Raw genomic sequence first — 14,461 nt, 5'->3', positions numbered from 1 at the left:
CAATGTGATCAGCTTAATTTATTCTACGGCACGCATATAAATATTACAAGTTATAGGTAATGAACAGTTTATTGAACGATTCTACATATATATACATCAGATTCACTAAAGACTAAAGGTAACTGGCGACTCTATGTTTACAAACTATTCTATAATTAGTGCAGACAAATTCGAAAATCTCATTTAAGTTTGAAAACTTTCCCCACTCCCGCCCCTTACTAATGGCACTTTTACGTTCCTCGATGGTTAATGCCCTCTTGGACGGGCAGTGGAACAGGCATGTCCATGTGGTGCACAACGATGATGTTCTCACCGCCGTTAAGCGCCTCCAGCTCAGCGGATGTCTTGCTCTCCTGGAGCTGCTCCTCCCGCCTGCTGTTCAGGTAATAGACGCCGGCCACGATCAGGCTGAACGATGTCACCGATATGAGCAGGGTGCCGTACTTAAGAGTTTGCTGAATGGCATTCAGACCAAAGGTGCTCAAGTACAGCGTGTGCAGCACCTCCTCGGAGAAGTCTCCCGACGTGATCTCGATCCAGATAAGAGGAAGGATGGTAGTGTTCTTCAGCCGATCGCCCTGATCTAAAACAAACCGGTACATACAGTATTAGTTAAAGCAAAAGGTTGTCTGGTATCTGGCGCTTACTTCTTAGTATCGGCGTTTTATCCAGCATAATGTTTATCTGCACACGGGACGCGCCGCTAATCGGGAAACCGAATCGAGGATGGATGTCGGCATAGGTTTGATGCAGTTCTGCGTCTGGTTCGATGCCTTCAAAGTCTTTGTACAGCACCGGATCGCCAGTGAAGAAGTGCGGGAACGAGGGAAAAATGGGCGCATCCCCGTAGCACTTGGTGGCGTTGATCACTCCGCTGGGCAAGCACAGTTCCGTGTTCTGACAATAGCACTGGTTCGCTGGATTTTTGGAGGGATGACTAAATACGTCCATTGGCGTCTTGTAGCGCAGAACATCTATGTCGTTGTAGATGGTTACCTCTTTTTCGAAGTGAAGCGGCACCTTGCGGCACAGGACCTGGAGGAACACATTGACGGTGCTGCGATCCTGCAGCAAGTGCGGGGAGAACATCGAGGGCTCGGAGCCATCGATGCGATTGCACTCATCTCCCTCCCAATAGTCCAACTGGGGCATGCCGTTAAACTGGGTAATGATGCTGAACTTGGTGATGTCGTCCTCGCCTGTGTTAAGCTGGACCGAATCCACGCTGGTCCCATTGCGCTAATGGAAAACACATTTTGATAAGCCGACCATTGACCAATTTCTCACTTTACTTACGCTCATCAGAAGTCCAAATCGTCGCCGACCTCTGCCCAGGGACTTCAACTTTATGATTTTGTCCTCATAACCCCAGAGATATTCGGAGACTGTGAGTTCCTTGAATAGAGGCTCCTGGAACTGTTTGATCCATGGGGATACAAATAATCGCTCCAAAGGCTTCATGCGCTTAACTGGCCCGGCGGCAGAGATAAGCGGCACGTTTGGCACCCTGACCACGTAGTCTTCCCCAATAGACGACTTTTCCGGCAGAAACTTATAAGACTTGCGGTCCTGAAAAGCATATTGGTTAACCAAGTAGTTTGCATAGTTTGGAACAGTTCACTTTAATTGGAGACTTACCCTGAAGCTAACAGTGAAGTTTTTGTTAAAAGACACTTCATCTTTAACAGTGTGTTCCTGGTAGGTGAGAGGTCCTATATCCACGACCTTTATTTTGTCGGCCCGCCCTGCTAAGTAGTCATCGATGTTGGGGTAGTCAAAAATGTGAGCCTTTAGCAAAGTGTCGTACTTCGGATCGGGATTGAGCCAACTTTTAGCGGTATCCGAGTTCTCGGCGAGTATCAGATTCTGAAAATCAGTTCAAATTAGGAACAGAGTTACAAAGGACGAACTACTGGCTCACCTCCAGCATGGTGTTATTGTAGTATTCGGTGAACCACATTACGAAGAATCCGGTCACGCTGATTACAAAGAGCAAAAACATTACGCCCAGCACTGAAAAAGTGAACCAGATTAATCAAGCGTGCCGGGCTTGTCGAGAGTGCTCTACTCACTTATCAGGGTTCCAATATCCTTGGATGTTGGCTCGCGGTTTTGAGCCTGATTGCGCAGACCCAAGGCTTCCATTATCATGTGCAGCACAGAAGGTTTCTCGGCCCCGTTCGTCATGCCGTAACCCCCGAAGTTTCCCGTGCCCACCCCACTCCGCGTGGAGTTCAGAGTGAGGGATTTTGTATTGGATGGGGCCGCTGTACGATCAGATTCCTGGCGAGAGGAGGGCATAGACATCTCCTGGTCTTTGGCTTGCGACATTGTTCTGTGATATTTTTTCGGTGTAAGCTGAAATGGTGGTAATAGTAAATGTTGTTATGTCATACTTATGTTGGTGTCCCCAGTTTAAAAAGTAAAGAAAAACGTTTGTAAAAAAAACCCAGTAACTTGTAACTTAGTTGCAGTTCAAAATCTTGTTCATTCATATTAAATGTATATAGAGTGTTATCTTCATAAATGCGGAACACGTGGCTCAACCAAGGGATCTGTTTGGCAAAACTATTAGCTTATCAGGCTGGGCTATGTACTTAGGAGCCCGAGGTTCATTGAACACATGAGAACACTATCGACTCCTGAGCACCTCTTTTTACTTTAATTAATCACCTAACAATAAAAGGAAAGTACCTTGTATAGCCTAATTATTGTATATTTCCTTGTTTGTTGTGCAAATTGTAAACCATTATTGACGCGCCGGACAGATACTTAACCATGCGCTTACAGATGTTTCCACGAACTAATCGGGGTTTCGATTCCGAGAGCCTTGGTTGCTCCGGAGCTTGTGGAACTGCCCGTGCTGAATTCAAAGTTCAAACGTATGTGCTCTAGTCTTATCAGCAGCTCCTGCGTACATAAGCTGGGCACATACTTACTAGGCATTAATTCATTATTAAACGAAAGCAACACGTATCAGTCAGTATGGGCACTATATGTATAGAGTTGAGATTTAGTTCGATTCGCCAACTCTGAAATCGGGTCAACGGCATCCGATAAGGCGTTGAAATTTTCCAATAATTTGCTCGATCTTGAACTCGAATGTGAACGCGATTGAAATAATTGTTTGACCACTCAGGTGTAAAACGAATTAATTGATAGGAAGTAACGTCAAGTAAGATAGGACCAATCTGAAGTATTATTAGTTTTCTATGCTGGAGACTTCGAGAAGTAAATCTATCTATCCTGAAAATTTAGATTCCTACCTAGGCGAACACCTGTTCGTTCTCCTATGATATTTTAGGATCTGATGGTAAGAGCCTGCTGAGCATTTCACTGTAACTTACTTGTCAACGTTTTAAAACCGCAAATGGTTCCTCCGCTCTCCTCAGTTGCAGAAAAGAGGCATTGGCTGATAAGGCGATGCGTGGGCGTAGAAAGGGGGAGGGTGGGTGGCACTGAGCGGGAGAGCGCCTGCAGAGAGCGCGGTCTCGATCGGCGTGCACTTGGAATGAGCTTTGGGGCACCAGCTGATTTTCGGTGGGCAACACAAACGTGCGCGCTTCGTTGGAAGCGGAACCACTCTCCCGTAGACGAACTGCACCCACACGCTTATCTTTATTTGCCGCTCTCTCCCTCTCTCTCTCTCTCGGACTTTCTCTCTCTATTTTCCTCGTTGTTTACTCGCTGCTCAGGGCTCTGCACTTTCGAAGTCTGCCAAACATTTGGCGTCTTAATTAACAATTTCGTCGTGTTTACGCTGGCTGAGCACAGTCGTGTTTATTGGGTTTTTTCGGGTCTCGTACCGCTCCCCTACTGATAGATGCTCCTGCTGGATGCACCACCTATGGGATGTATCTATGCGACAGACTTGTTTGTATCTGGTATCTGTATCTGTGTTGCTGTATCTGTGCTGCTCTCTGTTCCTTCGTTCTTTTGTTGCCGCGCGCGTTCTTTGTTCGCCCGCTTCTTTGTTTTGTCGCCGTCTCTTTTGTGGGCTCGATCGCACTGGCTGCCACTGGCACTGTTGTTGTTTTCGCTACAGCTGCAGCTGGAGCTGGAGCCTAGAGTTGGAGCTAGAGCAATATCAGGTTTTCCGACCGAACTGCAGTTTTCCTGCCCAGCTGTGTGTGTACGAATCTAGCGCGGATTAATTTCCGCCGCCACTTCCAGCCAAAAGCAGCAATTAAAGACGGACGGACTTGCGGAATTTGATTATCTGCGCACGGAGTTCGAGTTTGGCCCACTGCCACCAGTTGATCCACTTGCCAATTGTTGCTTGGCTGTGATTAGCTACATACTCGGGCCGGCCCACGCACTATCTGGCCGAGAACCCTATGGAACCGATTAGATTTGGCCCGTTTCGCGGCGATCCGATCTGCGCTGGGATTAGAGAGCGGGCCTGGAACTGGGACTGGTTCTCCGCTGGACTGGACTGTGCGTACTGCCGACCAAACAAGTTATTACTACGACGTCGGAATCGGGCGGAATCAGTTCGAGCTGGGCAACTGAACTGAGCAATGCCAGCAGCGCAGTCGCTCCTCTTTCCTCATTCTTTGCCGTCGCAGTTGCCGTCGCTGCCTAGGTCGACGCCTCTGCCACCGCACTGATAAGCGCGCATGCGGTCAGCTATGATTGCAGATTACCGCTGGACGGAGCTGGCGCCGACTGCGCTGTCGAGAAATCAAGAAATCGGGATCCCTTGTTTACTACGTAGCAGCTTTGTGCGTACCCGCGAGACAAAGTGCAGAGCCAATCGTCAATCGTCAAAACAAAGAAGCCACTTGGGGCAATATAGAAGATGTAGCAACCATCCAGCTGCTCGTTCCGCTCCAGCTTCGTCTGCGGATCACTACTACGGAGTTAGACTCGGCCCGTGGGGGACAGGCTTCGTAGATTTGCCTTAAAATGTGTAAACCAGTCTATGTTTTGATTTTGTTTTGAAGGCATTTTTCTGAAAGCATGCAAATTCAAATGTGTACAAAGTCCCATATCTACGTCTATTTTTAGGTGTGCGCTGTCGCCAAAACAACTTAATTATCACTTAAGTACTTTAGGTTCCCTTCACCCATGGCCCTGCATTTGGTTTACCCAAGTAATTAACGGCGGGGAATGCACTGTGAGAACTCCGATAAATACACAGCTGCTTAATAGGCTTTCATGTCTTGTTTTCGTTCGCAATTCTGAAATCAAGACTTATTTAAACTGGCTTATCACGCCCCTTCTTGTAAGATTGAGCAGGCAGAAAGGCCGGAAGATCGCAAATACCCCCGCCGGAGCCGTGTTATTGAACCCCAAGTGTACGAGTTCGTGTATATGAGCTTAGCATTATCAGTTCAAGTAATCCGCCGTTTCAAAACGTCCCTCTTCCGAAATGCCTGCTTATTGCCCACATCATCGGGTTTCGCATCAGCACAGTTGATGATAGCCCCTCTGAACTTTTTGTTTTCCTCGGATCGGTTGACGCGCACGGCTCTTCAATCTCTCGATCTGCCGTGCTGGCTAATGGCTGGCAATGGCAATTTGGCAGACCTGCCTGAAATATTTGCCTGCACACTCTACACAGAGCAGTTTATTGCGCGGTGGTCAAGTTCGGCTGATAGCTCAAGTGACTGGATGAGTGACTTAAACTTGTTTTAGGGCCTCGCTTAGGCCGCCCTCAACAAATGTTTGCTCGGGCTGGCTATTATCGGCTAGTGCCCACTTCCTTGCGATCGCTTACAGGCATCTTATCACCCGAGGGAGCTGGCTTATCAACCCGGTTGCCAGGCAGTAAAGTGCCAAACAGTTCCCGAACACAATCAAATATCAGTACATCAGCACACTGAATCCAAACAGTGAATCCAAACAGTTGAGGAAGTACTCCAAACGCTCCAAACCTTTTCCGTGCCTCTTAATGGAACTCTGATCGTTGGCCATGCAGTTGGCCGACATTCTGCATAGTAAGTTAGCCATGGAATCATTACAGATGATCGACTTTGACACCACATTCGGGGCTGGGTGGGGGCAATTGATGACACGCCACCGGAGCTGAATTAACATATGCGTCCGTCGTTGTTGTTGTCGCGGTGTTTTTGTTATTATTTATTGCATCATTTCCAGCAACAAATGCGCCACTTTGTACGACAGTTCACATAAACAGAAAGGTCGCATGCAACCCGGTTAGCCTTATTGGCATGCAAAGTCACTGCGGAGTCAAGCTTCGGATACGGGTCTCCATTAAGGTGATTATGTGTGGTTGGACTTGGCGTGGAATGTCACAAGCATTGGGGCGATATCGTCTTGGCCTACCTTCTATGTACGTAGTACTGAAAAACGATTGCCCAAGAGGTTAGACTCAAAATGGATCATGTTATATCATATAAAACACAACCAGATGCGCTACCGCCAAGCAACTGAAAGTACACTAAATTTCCGTGCATTAATGACGAGGAAAACTTATTCTATTAGCATTTTATAATTTGCCTGGGGAAACGGCCCACTTGCAAGGTTTATAAAGCAAATCCCACTTAATGGGATTTGTTAAAAGAAACGATTCATAAGTAAATCGAAGTTTGCCCCTGATTCACCAGCAGGTGGAATGGAAGCTGTTTACCCAGAACTCCACCTCTGAAAAGAAAACCTGGACAATTTAGTGAATCGCATAAGCGTCATTGATTTCCCCTTGCTGATTGGGTTATGTAAATGCAGCAAGTTTCTGACGCCAGTTTTTTCCACAGCTGAATCGCGCATATCCCAGACTTCGTTTTTTCCGAGCACGGGTCTTTGGCTAGATTTTCTGATTCTGGGCAGGCAGCAAAGAAACCTTTCGCAATGCAGGCAAAAAGCTCCATCGGCTATAACAATAATTTGCGATCGCTGGAGCTGTCAACTTTGCATACATTCTTTGAATGCAACCTGTCGTCGCTCGTGAATGTGGTTGTTGTGGATGTGGCTGAGTTTGGCAACCGCCCGTTGCAAGTGACTCACTTGCCACAACAACCACAACCGCGAGAGGAACACCGACAACAGATATCATAATCCCGCGAGTGGACGAGTGTTGGTGTGGCAATCAGTGATATTTTTGGAGTTAGCAGCATAAAACGAAACGCGCAACGCAACAAAACGAAAGACTTCAATGCAAGGCAAGGCAACAAACTCGTTTTATCAGCCTGGTCCAAACATTGGCAACCACCACATGGACCGCCTCATGGATCGCCTCGGCATCGGACGATGTCGATGCCGATGCCGATGCCGATCCGCTCAAGCTTTGATCGCATGCGTTGCACTAGCAAAACCCAAAAGCTCCCGCTTGCTCACTCTCGCTTTTGATTTGCTACCTACCTGCCGGTGGGCTGGGGGTTTCGCCTACCTGTTTATCAGGTTTTCCAGTTGTGCTTTGTCGCAACGCGAAGCCGAGCTTTCGCCGCCTGAACATCTTACGATCTTACGTTGGGGGGCCACTTGAAGACGGCGACTTCAGTTACTCGACGGCACTGCGAGCGTTCGAGTCGTTTACGATTTTTACCGGCGGTTGGTGCTTTACGTTCCCTGCTCACCGATCAGCGATTACCTTCCACGTTATAGCCCGGGCCCAAGAATCTTGGCTTGCACATCGGACCGCCGCAAGTCCGTGTTACCGTCGAAAACAGTGTGAGTGAGTGAGTTGGCATGGCCATTTGGAAATGCCTGTGGTTTCCAGCCCGTCCAGCACGTCCAGCCCGAATCAAACCTGCCGCACCAGATACGAGACACCAGTGGCAGTATAAGAGTGTTGGGGCAGCAGTGCGAGTCGCATTCCTAGGAATTGCCTGACTGCACCTAGAGTTCGATTGTTGTTTTTTCCCCGATCGGTGGCAGACCCTTGGTCCCCATTCCCCACTCGCCATTACCCATTACGCGGTCCGAGTCCGAGTCTGAATCCGCATCCCAGTCACCAATTTGGACTCCAATCAGAGCGCTGGTTAAGCAAGACCTTGCCCAGTCAGCCAAAATGAAACCACTTCGACAGCGAGTTCGCTTAGCAGCGCTATAAAAGCGGAAAATCATTGAATTATGCTTGGGGGCTATGATTTTTCAGTGTTTCTGTTTTTATTTCTGCTTCGGTTTCTGTGCTGCCTCCGCGGCTAAACGCTGTCTGCGGCCCTGCCAAAAGCGCATTTGATGTACGTGCATAGTTTTATGATTACTTGTGTGGAAAAAGTGAAATTTCGCTCTGCACTTCACTCGAGCTGCCACGAAGCAGCGACTCGCAGCAACTCACAGCGACTCACAGCGAAATCAAATAAAAAGCAAAGCCAAACACACATTTACAAGACGCGAGATCCGAAATTAAGCATGCGCAGGCAAGAAAACCTAAGATAAATACTTGTAAATAAATAAACAGGGGCCAGCCAGCTTTTGACCACATAACGAAGACGATTATGTGAAGGTTGCAGCAGCAGCAAAAAGCTTCGGGCCATCTTCATCTTCGTCATCAGGTCTGTTTGCCCTGCCGCCCTGTCGCCCAGCCGCTCTGCCCAGTTTAACATTTAATTGAGGTGACAATTGGCTGGCTTTGTCTTAGCCACAGTGTTGACACATTTCACTGAGAAAGCCACCGCAAGCCTCGCTTTGCACTTCGAGGTCCCCTTCCTCTCCCACAGCGGAACTGACCTACTGAAAGTCCAAGACGAGCCACTTCAGTCCGCACATGTCTGTCACGCCATTGACGACGACATCAACATGGTTTAAGGCCCAAATGTAAAACCCATTTCGTTGCGTATTATCAAATGCAGCACGGCACGACAAAACGGCAGGTGAATTGTCAGCCGCTGGCTTACTTTTTTGGCCGGTCAGTGTCACAGTGTCCATAATCAGCGGGAGCACAGAAAGAGGGGCTCCGAAGTTGCAAATACTCTATAATACTGTGCTAGGTCATTTTCTGGAGCTTTGATTGAAAATCTAGATGGGTAGCAAAAACAATTTTAAATGATAGCCAAAATCTCAATTAATATCCCTAAAGAGCCCCTACAGAGGCTGGAAATAGTACAGAGATACAAATTCAGCTTCACTGACTTGAAGCAAAAAGTAATCAATCCCACCATTTAACTTTTTACATAGTGGTTGTCAGTGACTTGTCTGAATGTAATACCCTCTGCAAGGGTAGCGTCTCGCAAATTGGGTCAGGGTAATTGCCTCCACTAAACAGCTACTACCGCTTGTATTTCTTTGTGCAACACTTAAACGCAGTGAAATTATGAGACGATTCAGCTCGATCTCTGCGCCACCAAGCTGATCAGAGCCGAGGAGCGGATGGCTTTACCGCGATACGGCGATACCGCTTTCCGCTGAGCTCATACAAAACGTGTGTTTAGAAAGTAAGTTTCTATTGAAGTTGGTGATTCTGGCCAGGCAGTTAGGCAGCCAGGCAGCCAGGCAGCCAGCAGCTGCTAATTGAACAGCCACCGCAAGTGAAATCAAAAATAAAACAAACTATTACATCAGAAATCGCAGTCGCATGGAATGCCGAATGCCGAAAAGCGCTTTGTTATGGAAAGGTGTTGTTGCGTCTATGGTTTCCCGTTCCACAGATTTGCATACTTCGCGGCGAGCTTGGGGCTGATAAGAGTTGCTCAAGTTCTGGGTAAACACTTGGCTCCGCTGACTCACGCGGTCTGTGTAAACATTTGGCCCCAACTGGGCCTGATTCCGAGCAGTTGCAGTCACTTTTCGGAACAAAGCGGCCAAGTGGGGCGTGAACGCAGAACCCAATTAGCAGGCAAAGAGCCAAACAGCTGAAGGGTAGCCAAATCCCAAATCCGAAATCAGAAATTGAAATTGAAATCACTGATTAATGGCCTGACTGGCCAGTGTCGCCGAAAATTCATTTGAGGTGAAATAATTATTGGTTAATTAGTATTCAATGGGCATCGGTATCGGCATCGGCATCGGCATGGGCATCAACCAACAATGGTGGATCCAATAGCCAGCTGAATACAACAGCACACATATTTAAGCCCAGCTCAAGTTCGGTGGAGGAGGGCAGAGCCAGAAGCGGGGAAGTGCGACCTTGTGGTGCTCGGAAAGCGCAGTAAACTCGGCAAATAATAAAACTTCGTGGTTGTGTGGCTGTGTTGGCTGTGTGCGTTGATAGGCTAGAGCGAACTCAAAGTGCAAAGTTTAACGCTTTTAGCTAAAACTGCGGAGAAATCGTAAAATCACTAGCCATTCTCGCGAGCATCCAAGAATCAGACGCCCAATTATCAGCGACTGAAGGAGTGTACGTGCCACATAGCTCCATCATAGATAAGCGGCCGTTTGTATGCACTCCGGAGGAACTGAATCGGACGTCAAGGGACCACTCGATCAGGACGCCATTAAGGTGTTTCCACTGTCTATTGTTTCTATTGCCGTGCGACGCCTGCAAATGGCCCGTTGGCTGGCTATTAGCCGAAATCCATTTGGCTTCATGTCGCTTCATTTGCATTGCTTTTTCGGCTTCGCGTATGAATATGAATAATGGCATACGGCACTGTGGCTGGAATTGTCGATAATAAAATGTCTCGGCTTGCGAACGAAAGACACAAGTATCTCATAAGTTTTGCGCTTGCGCAGCCCTGGCCTCGGTCAAGGTAGCTCGCAGGTTAACCTCAACGGAGGCCGAGCCTGTTGGCCCATTAAAAAGCGCTTAATGGCGCAAGGTCCATGTGCCTGTCAGGAAGGGCGCACTCGACTGCTGGAACAAAGTTCGCTGACTTGAAGGTTCTGGAGTTGGACTGGCAGATTGGCTTTTCAGCTTTTGTGCTGCGATACATACGATTTCGGGCCAAAGCCCGCATATTGACAAAGCGATGTCAAAACAGCACAAGGCTAGCACGCCCCAAAACGTGTCTGGGCTCTTTGGGCCTCGGGTTCTCTTGAAAAGACGGCAGGTGAAAATGGAAAGATCGGGCAAGACGACAAGAATGGTTGGAATCTGAGAGTCAAGATCGCGAAGCGATGGCCTAGGCCCAATGTCATTCAGAACAGAGTGCAGTGTTCGAGATGCGGTATTGAATGATTACTTTCCTGTTTGTCTGGCTGCCACTGGCAATTATAGATTAACGAGCTGAGACTACAATTTAACCGGTATTACGGCTAGTGTGTCCGTGTATCTCTAGGTCTCCGTGAAACAACGCGATATGCTTCATATATAATTTTATTTTGCATTTTAGTTAACAACTGCAAGGCGGTTTGCTCTTCACCCTCCAGCACCCCAAACCCCAAAGCCGACCTGTCAACATGAACGGCCCGAAACACAAGTTTTGCACAAAACTCTCCAGCACATATCTGCGAAAGTGGTGTAAGTATTCCATAGCGATGTTTAGATAAGACCTGAAGTTAATTCCAAATTGCCCACATCATTACGGGGCAGCATTCCCATGCAAGAAATTACCATATAAATTTCCAGATTGTTATCGCAATAAACCAATCAGACAACTTCACAGGTAATCAGCTGGCGATTGAATCGGTGTTATAACTCCACGTGCCACATTCTTGTTTTGAACCAAAGTATAGTTCCTATTGCTCAACTGGTTAGACTGGTATCTGAGCGGAAGTAGTTCTATTTATTACAGTGTACATAGGTATGAGATGAGCTGGATGCCAGACGAGTTCCTATTTACTCGAGCATTCCCATTTCCACAATTGTCTTGTTTCCGAAGTTCTTCTGGCAGGCATAAACGAAATCCGGTTATAGTTTTAACTAGACTTTCCAGTTCTGCTGTATACTTACTCAATCAATACTAATTGGCCGTATTTATAGATAATGGGAGATTGTAGAACTGGGAGTTAAGGTCAAAGGGTCAGTGATTCATTCGCACAGCTCGTTCAGCGATCTATAAATATTTATGTCCCATCCCAAACATTGCAACCGAGAGTTTTCTCTCGTGCGTCAAATCAAATATGAGGTCCGATCAAAGGCAATACACTTTTCACGTTTACCCACCTAATACCAAATGACTCACCCCACTTATCCAGTAATTTATGCAATCGGTGAACAATTGCTAAACAATTCGCATCGGTTTTTCAGGGATTACGATTGTCGTCGCGGCGGCGCTGATAATTGGCGGCATTGTGGTGGCCTGTGAATTCACCGTGCTGATCGATGCGGTCGTGGACCGAATGGTGGCCCTGCGTCCCGGCGCCAAGACCTTCGGTTGGTGGGCCAAGCCCCCAGTGGAGCCCAGAATCAGTCTGTACATCTACAACGTTACCAATGCGGACGACTTCCTCAGCAACGGCTCCAAGGCCATTGTCGATGAGGTGGGACCCTACGTTTACAGGTAAAAGATCATGATGTTTATCATCAAAAGGCATCTGGCTTAATTCATTACCTCATCTGCAGCGAGACCTGGGAGAAGGTGAACATCGTAGAGAATGACAATGGCACGCTGAGCTACAATCTCCGCAAGATCTACTCGTTCCGCGAAGATCTGTCGGTGGGGCCCGAAGACGACGTGGTTATTGTGCCCAACATTCCCATGTTGAGTGCCACCTCGCAGAGCAAGCACGCGGCCCGGTAAGTACTCCGTACTGAGCTCCGTTTGAAAGTGTTTCCCCATTTTTAACCGTGAACTTCTTGGTTCAGATTCCTGCGTCTGGCCATGGCCAGTATCATGGACATACTGAAGATCAAGCCATTCGTTCAGGTGTCCGTGGGCCAGTTGCTCTGGGGCTACGAGGATCCACTGCTCAAGCTGGCGAAGGATGTCGTGCCCAAGGAGCAAAAGCTGCCCTACGAGGAGTTCGGCCTGCTGTACGGGAAGAACGGCACCTCATCCGACCGGGTGACTGTGAACACAGGTGTCGACGACATTAGGAATTACGGCGTCATCGACAACTTCAACGGTCGCACCCATCTACCCCACTGGACCACCGACGCATGCAACACTTTGGCCGGAACCGACGGCTCCATCTTCCCCCCACACATTGACCACGATCGCATCCTGCATGTTTATGACAAAGATCTGTGCCGCCTCCTGCCCTTGGTGTTTGAGAAAGAAGTGATGACGTCAAACGAGGTGCCCGGATACCGGTTTACCCCACCAGAGTGGGTCTTCGCCGACGTGGACAGCCACCCGGACAACATGTGCTTCTGCCCCGCAGGCAAGCCGTCATGCTCCCCCAACGGACTCTTCAACGTCTCGCTGTGTCAGTACGGTGAGCATGAACCCAGTATACCATTCCCGGCCAAATTTAAAAGTAAAGCTCTCTGCAGATTCTCCCATCATGCTAAGTTTCCCGCATTTCTACTTGGCCGATGAAAGTCTGAGGACACAAGTGGAAGGTATTTCGCCACCTATGAAAGAGAAGCATCAGTTCTTCTTCGACGTTCAGCCTGTAAGACCCAACAAATACCATCTATCTCGCAGTTGTAAACTTACTATGTTTTTTCGCAGAAAATGGGAACTACGCTGAGAGTTCGCGCCCGTATCCAGATCAATTTGGCCGTAAGCCAGGTGTTTGATATCAAGCAGGTGGCCAACTTCCCGGACATCATCTTTCCCATCCTCTGGTTCGAGGAGGGCATCGACAACCTTCCCGACGAGGTCACCGACCTGATGCGCTTTGCGGAGCAGGTGCCTCCCAAGATCCGCGTGGCACTTATCATCGGTCTATGCGCACTAGGTGTGATTCTACTACTGCTGTCGACCTTCTGCCTGATCCGCAACTCGCACCGGCAGAGCACCCTGCATCTGGAGGGGTCCAACTATCTGGCCACCGCCCAGGTGGACATGAACAAGAAGCAGAACAAGGATAACCAACCCGCCAGATACTAGGCGCTCTAGTCGCTGTCTGGTCGCAGTACGAGGGTCATTGGGTGACTTCGTTTAGTATAAGCCGTAGCTAGTAACAGGGACCTGCCCGTCCCACTCCCACTTCCACTCCCATTCCGACCTCCCTATGTCAACCCCAATCTCAATCCCAATCCCAATCCCCACCCCCGCAGAGGAAGGTGCGTCTATGTAGTTAAAAGAAATGGAGCTGGGAAGACTTGTATGTATTTGTATGTGTATCTGTATCTATTGTATTGTATGTAGGTTATCTTCGTAAGTAAGCGTTATGAAAATTTTGATGTGTAGTCTAACGAAACAGTCGTGATCGCTTAAGGGCTCAAAGCTTCGACTTGGACAATATTTGTTATACCAAAACAGAAACAGAAACCGATCCCGCACTTGCTTTCTTTAACCCTGTTGAAATGAAATTTAATGTCCAATCAAGTCACAGAACTCGAAACGTTTCTCAAATAAAACAAAGTTCCGTCCTCGAATACAAATGTGCTTTATTAGACCAAATGCTGGACCTGGACACGCTCCGCATATGAAATTTATATTCTATAAATACATAACATTGTCGATCTAATGTACGATTTATATTCATTAATGTGTACAATAAATAACGATATGATTTTAATTAGAAATCCTCTTCAATCCATGTAAGTGTGAATGATTCACAAGCT

At 47.8% G+C, this 14,461-nt stretch overlaps 2 protein-coding genes across 3 annotated transcripts; one reads left to right on the top strand and one right to left on the bottom strand.

The window, feature by feature from the left end:
* Positions 1–50: 50 nt before the first annotated feature.
* On the bottom strand, positions 51–4,876 carry LOC6532156 (lysosome membrane protein 2). 2 transcript variants are annotated; one of them, XM_015196240.3, is made up of 7 exons: positions 3,348–4,876; positions 2,073–2,358; positions 1,922–2,013; positions 1,639–1,866; positions 1,297–1,569; positions 648–1,239; positions 51–583 (listed from the first exon to the last, which is right to left on the bottom strand). In XM_015196240.3, exons 2-7 carry the CDS (start codon positions 2,329–2,331, stop codon positions 231–233), a joined length of 1,797 nt encoding a protein of 598 aa, XP_015051726.2. In that variant the 5' UTR covers positions 2,332–2,358; positions 3,348–4,876; the 3' UTR covers positions 51–230. The 2 variants fall into 2 exon arrangements, with proteins under 2 accessions (XP_015051726.2, XP_002092932.2); XM_002092896.4 differs by lacking the exon at positions 3,348–4,876 and adding an exon at positions 2,695–2,814.
* A 927-nt stretch (positions 4,877–5,803) lies between these two features.
* On the top strand, positions 5,804–14,415 carry LOC6532154 (lysosome membrane protein 2). The gene is given in 8 exon segments (XM_002092894.3): positions 5,804–5,942; positions 11,175–11,231; positions 11,234–11,302; positions 12,032–12,284; positions 12,347–12,520; positions 12,590–13,161; positions 13,220–13,341; positions 13,401–14,415. Coding segments are annotated over 8 exon segments (1,653 nt in total). The 5' UTR covers positions 5,804–5,917; the 3' UTR covers positions 13,782–14,415.
* The last annotated feature ends 46 nt before the right edge of the window (positions 14,416–14,461 follow it).

This window comes from Drosophila yakuba, chromosome 2R (assembly GCF_016746365.2).
Source record: "Drosophila yakuba strain Tai18E2 chromosome 2R, Prin_Dyak_Tai18E2_2.1, whole genome shotgun sequence".
Taxonomy (NCBI): domain Eukaryota; kingdom Metazoa; phylum Arthropoda; class Insecta; order Diptera; family Drosophilidae; genus Drosophila; species Drosophila yakuba.
This window is presented reverse-complemented; position numbering and strand designations above follow the sequence as displayed.

What these genes read in the sequence shown, in the direction of transcription:
- LOC6532156 (XM_015196240.3), bottom strand. Translation starts at nt 2,331, where the DNA reads ATGTCGCAAGCCAAAGACCAGGAGATGTCTATGCCCTCCTCTCGCCAG. An exon ending in ACTTCACTGTTAGCTTCAGG is followed by an intron (nt 1,570 to 1,638) that starts GTAAGTCTCCAA and finishes TATGCTTTTCAG; the next exon opens with GACCGCAAGTCTTATAAGTT. An exon ending in GATTTGGACTTCTGATGAGC is followed by an intron (nt 1,240 to 1,296) that starts GTAAGTAAAGTG and finishes GTTTTCCATTAG; the next exon opens with CGCAATGGGACCAGCGTGGA.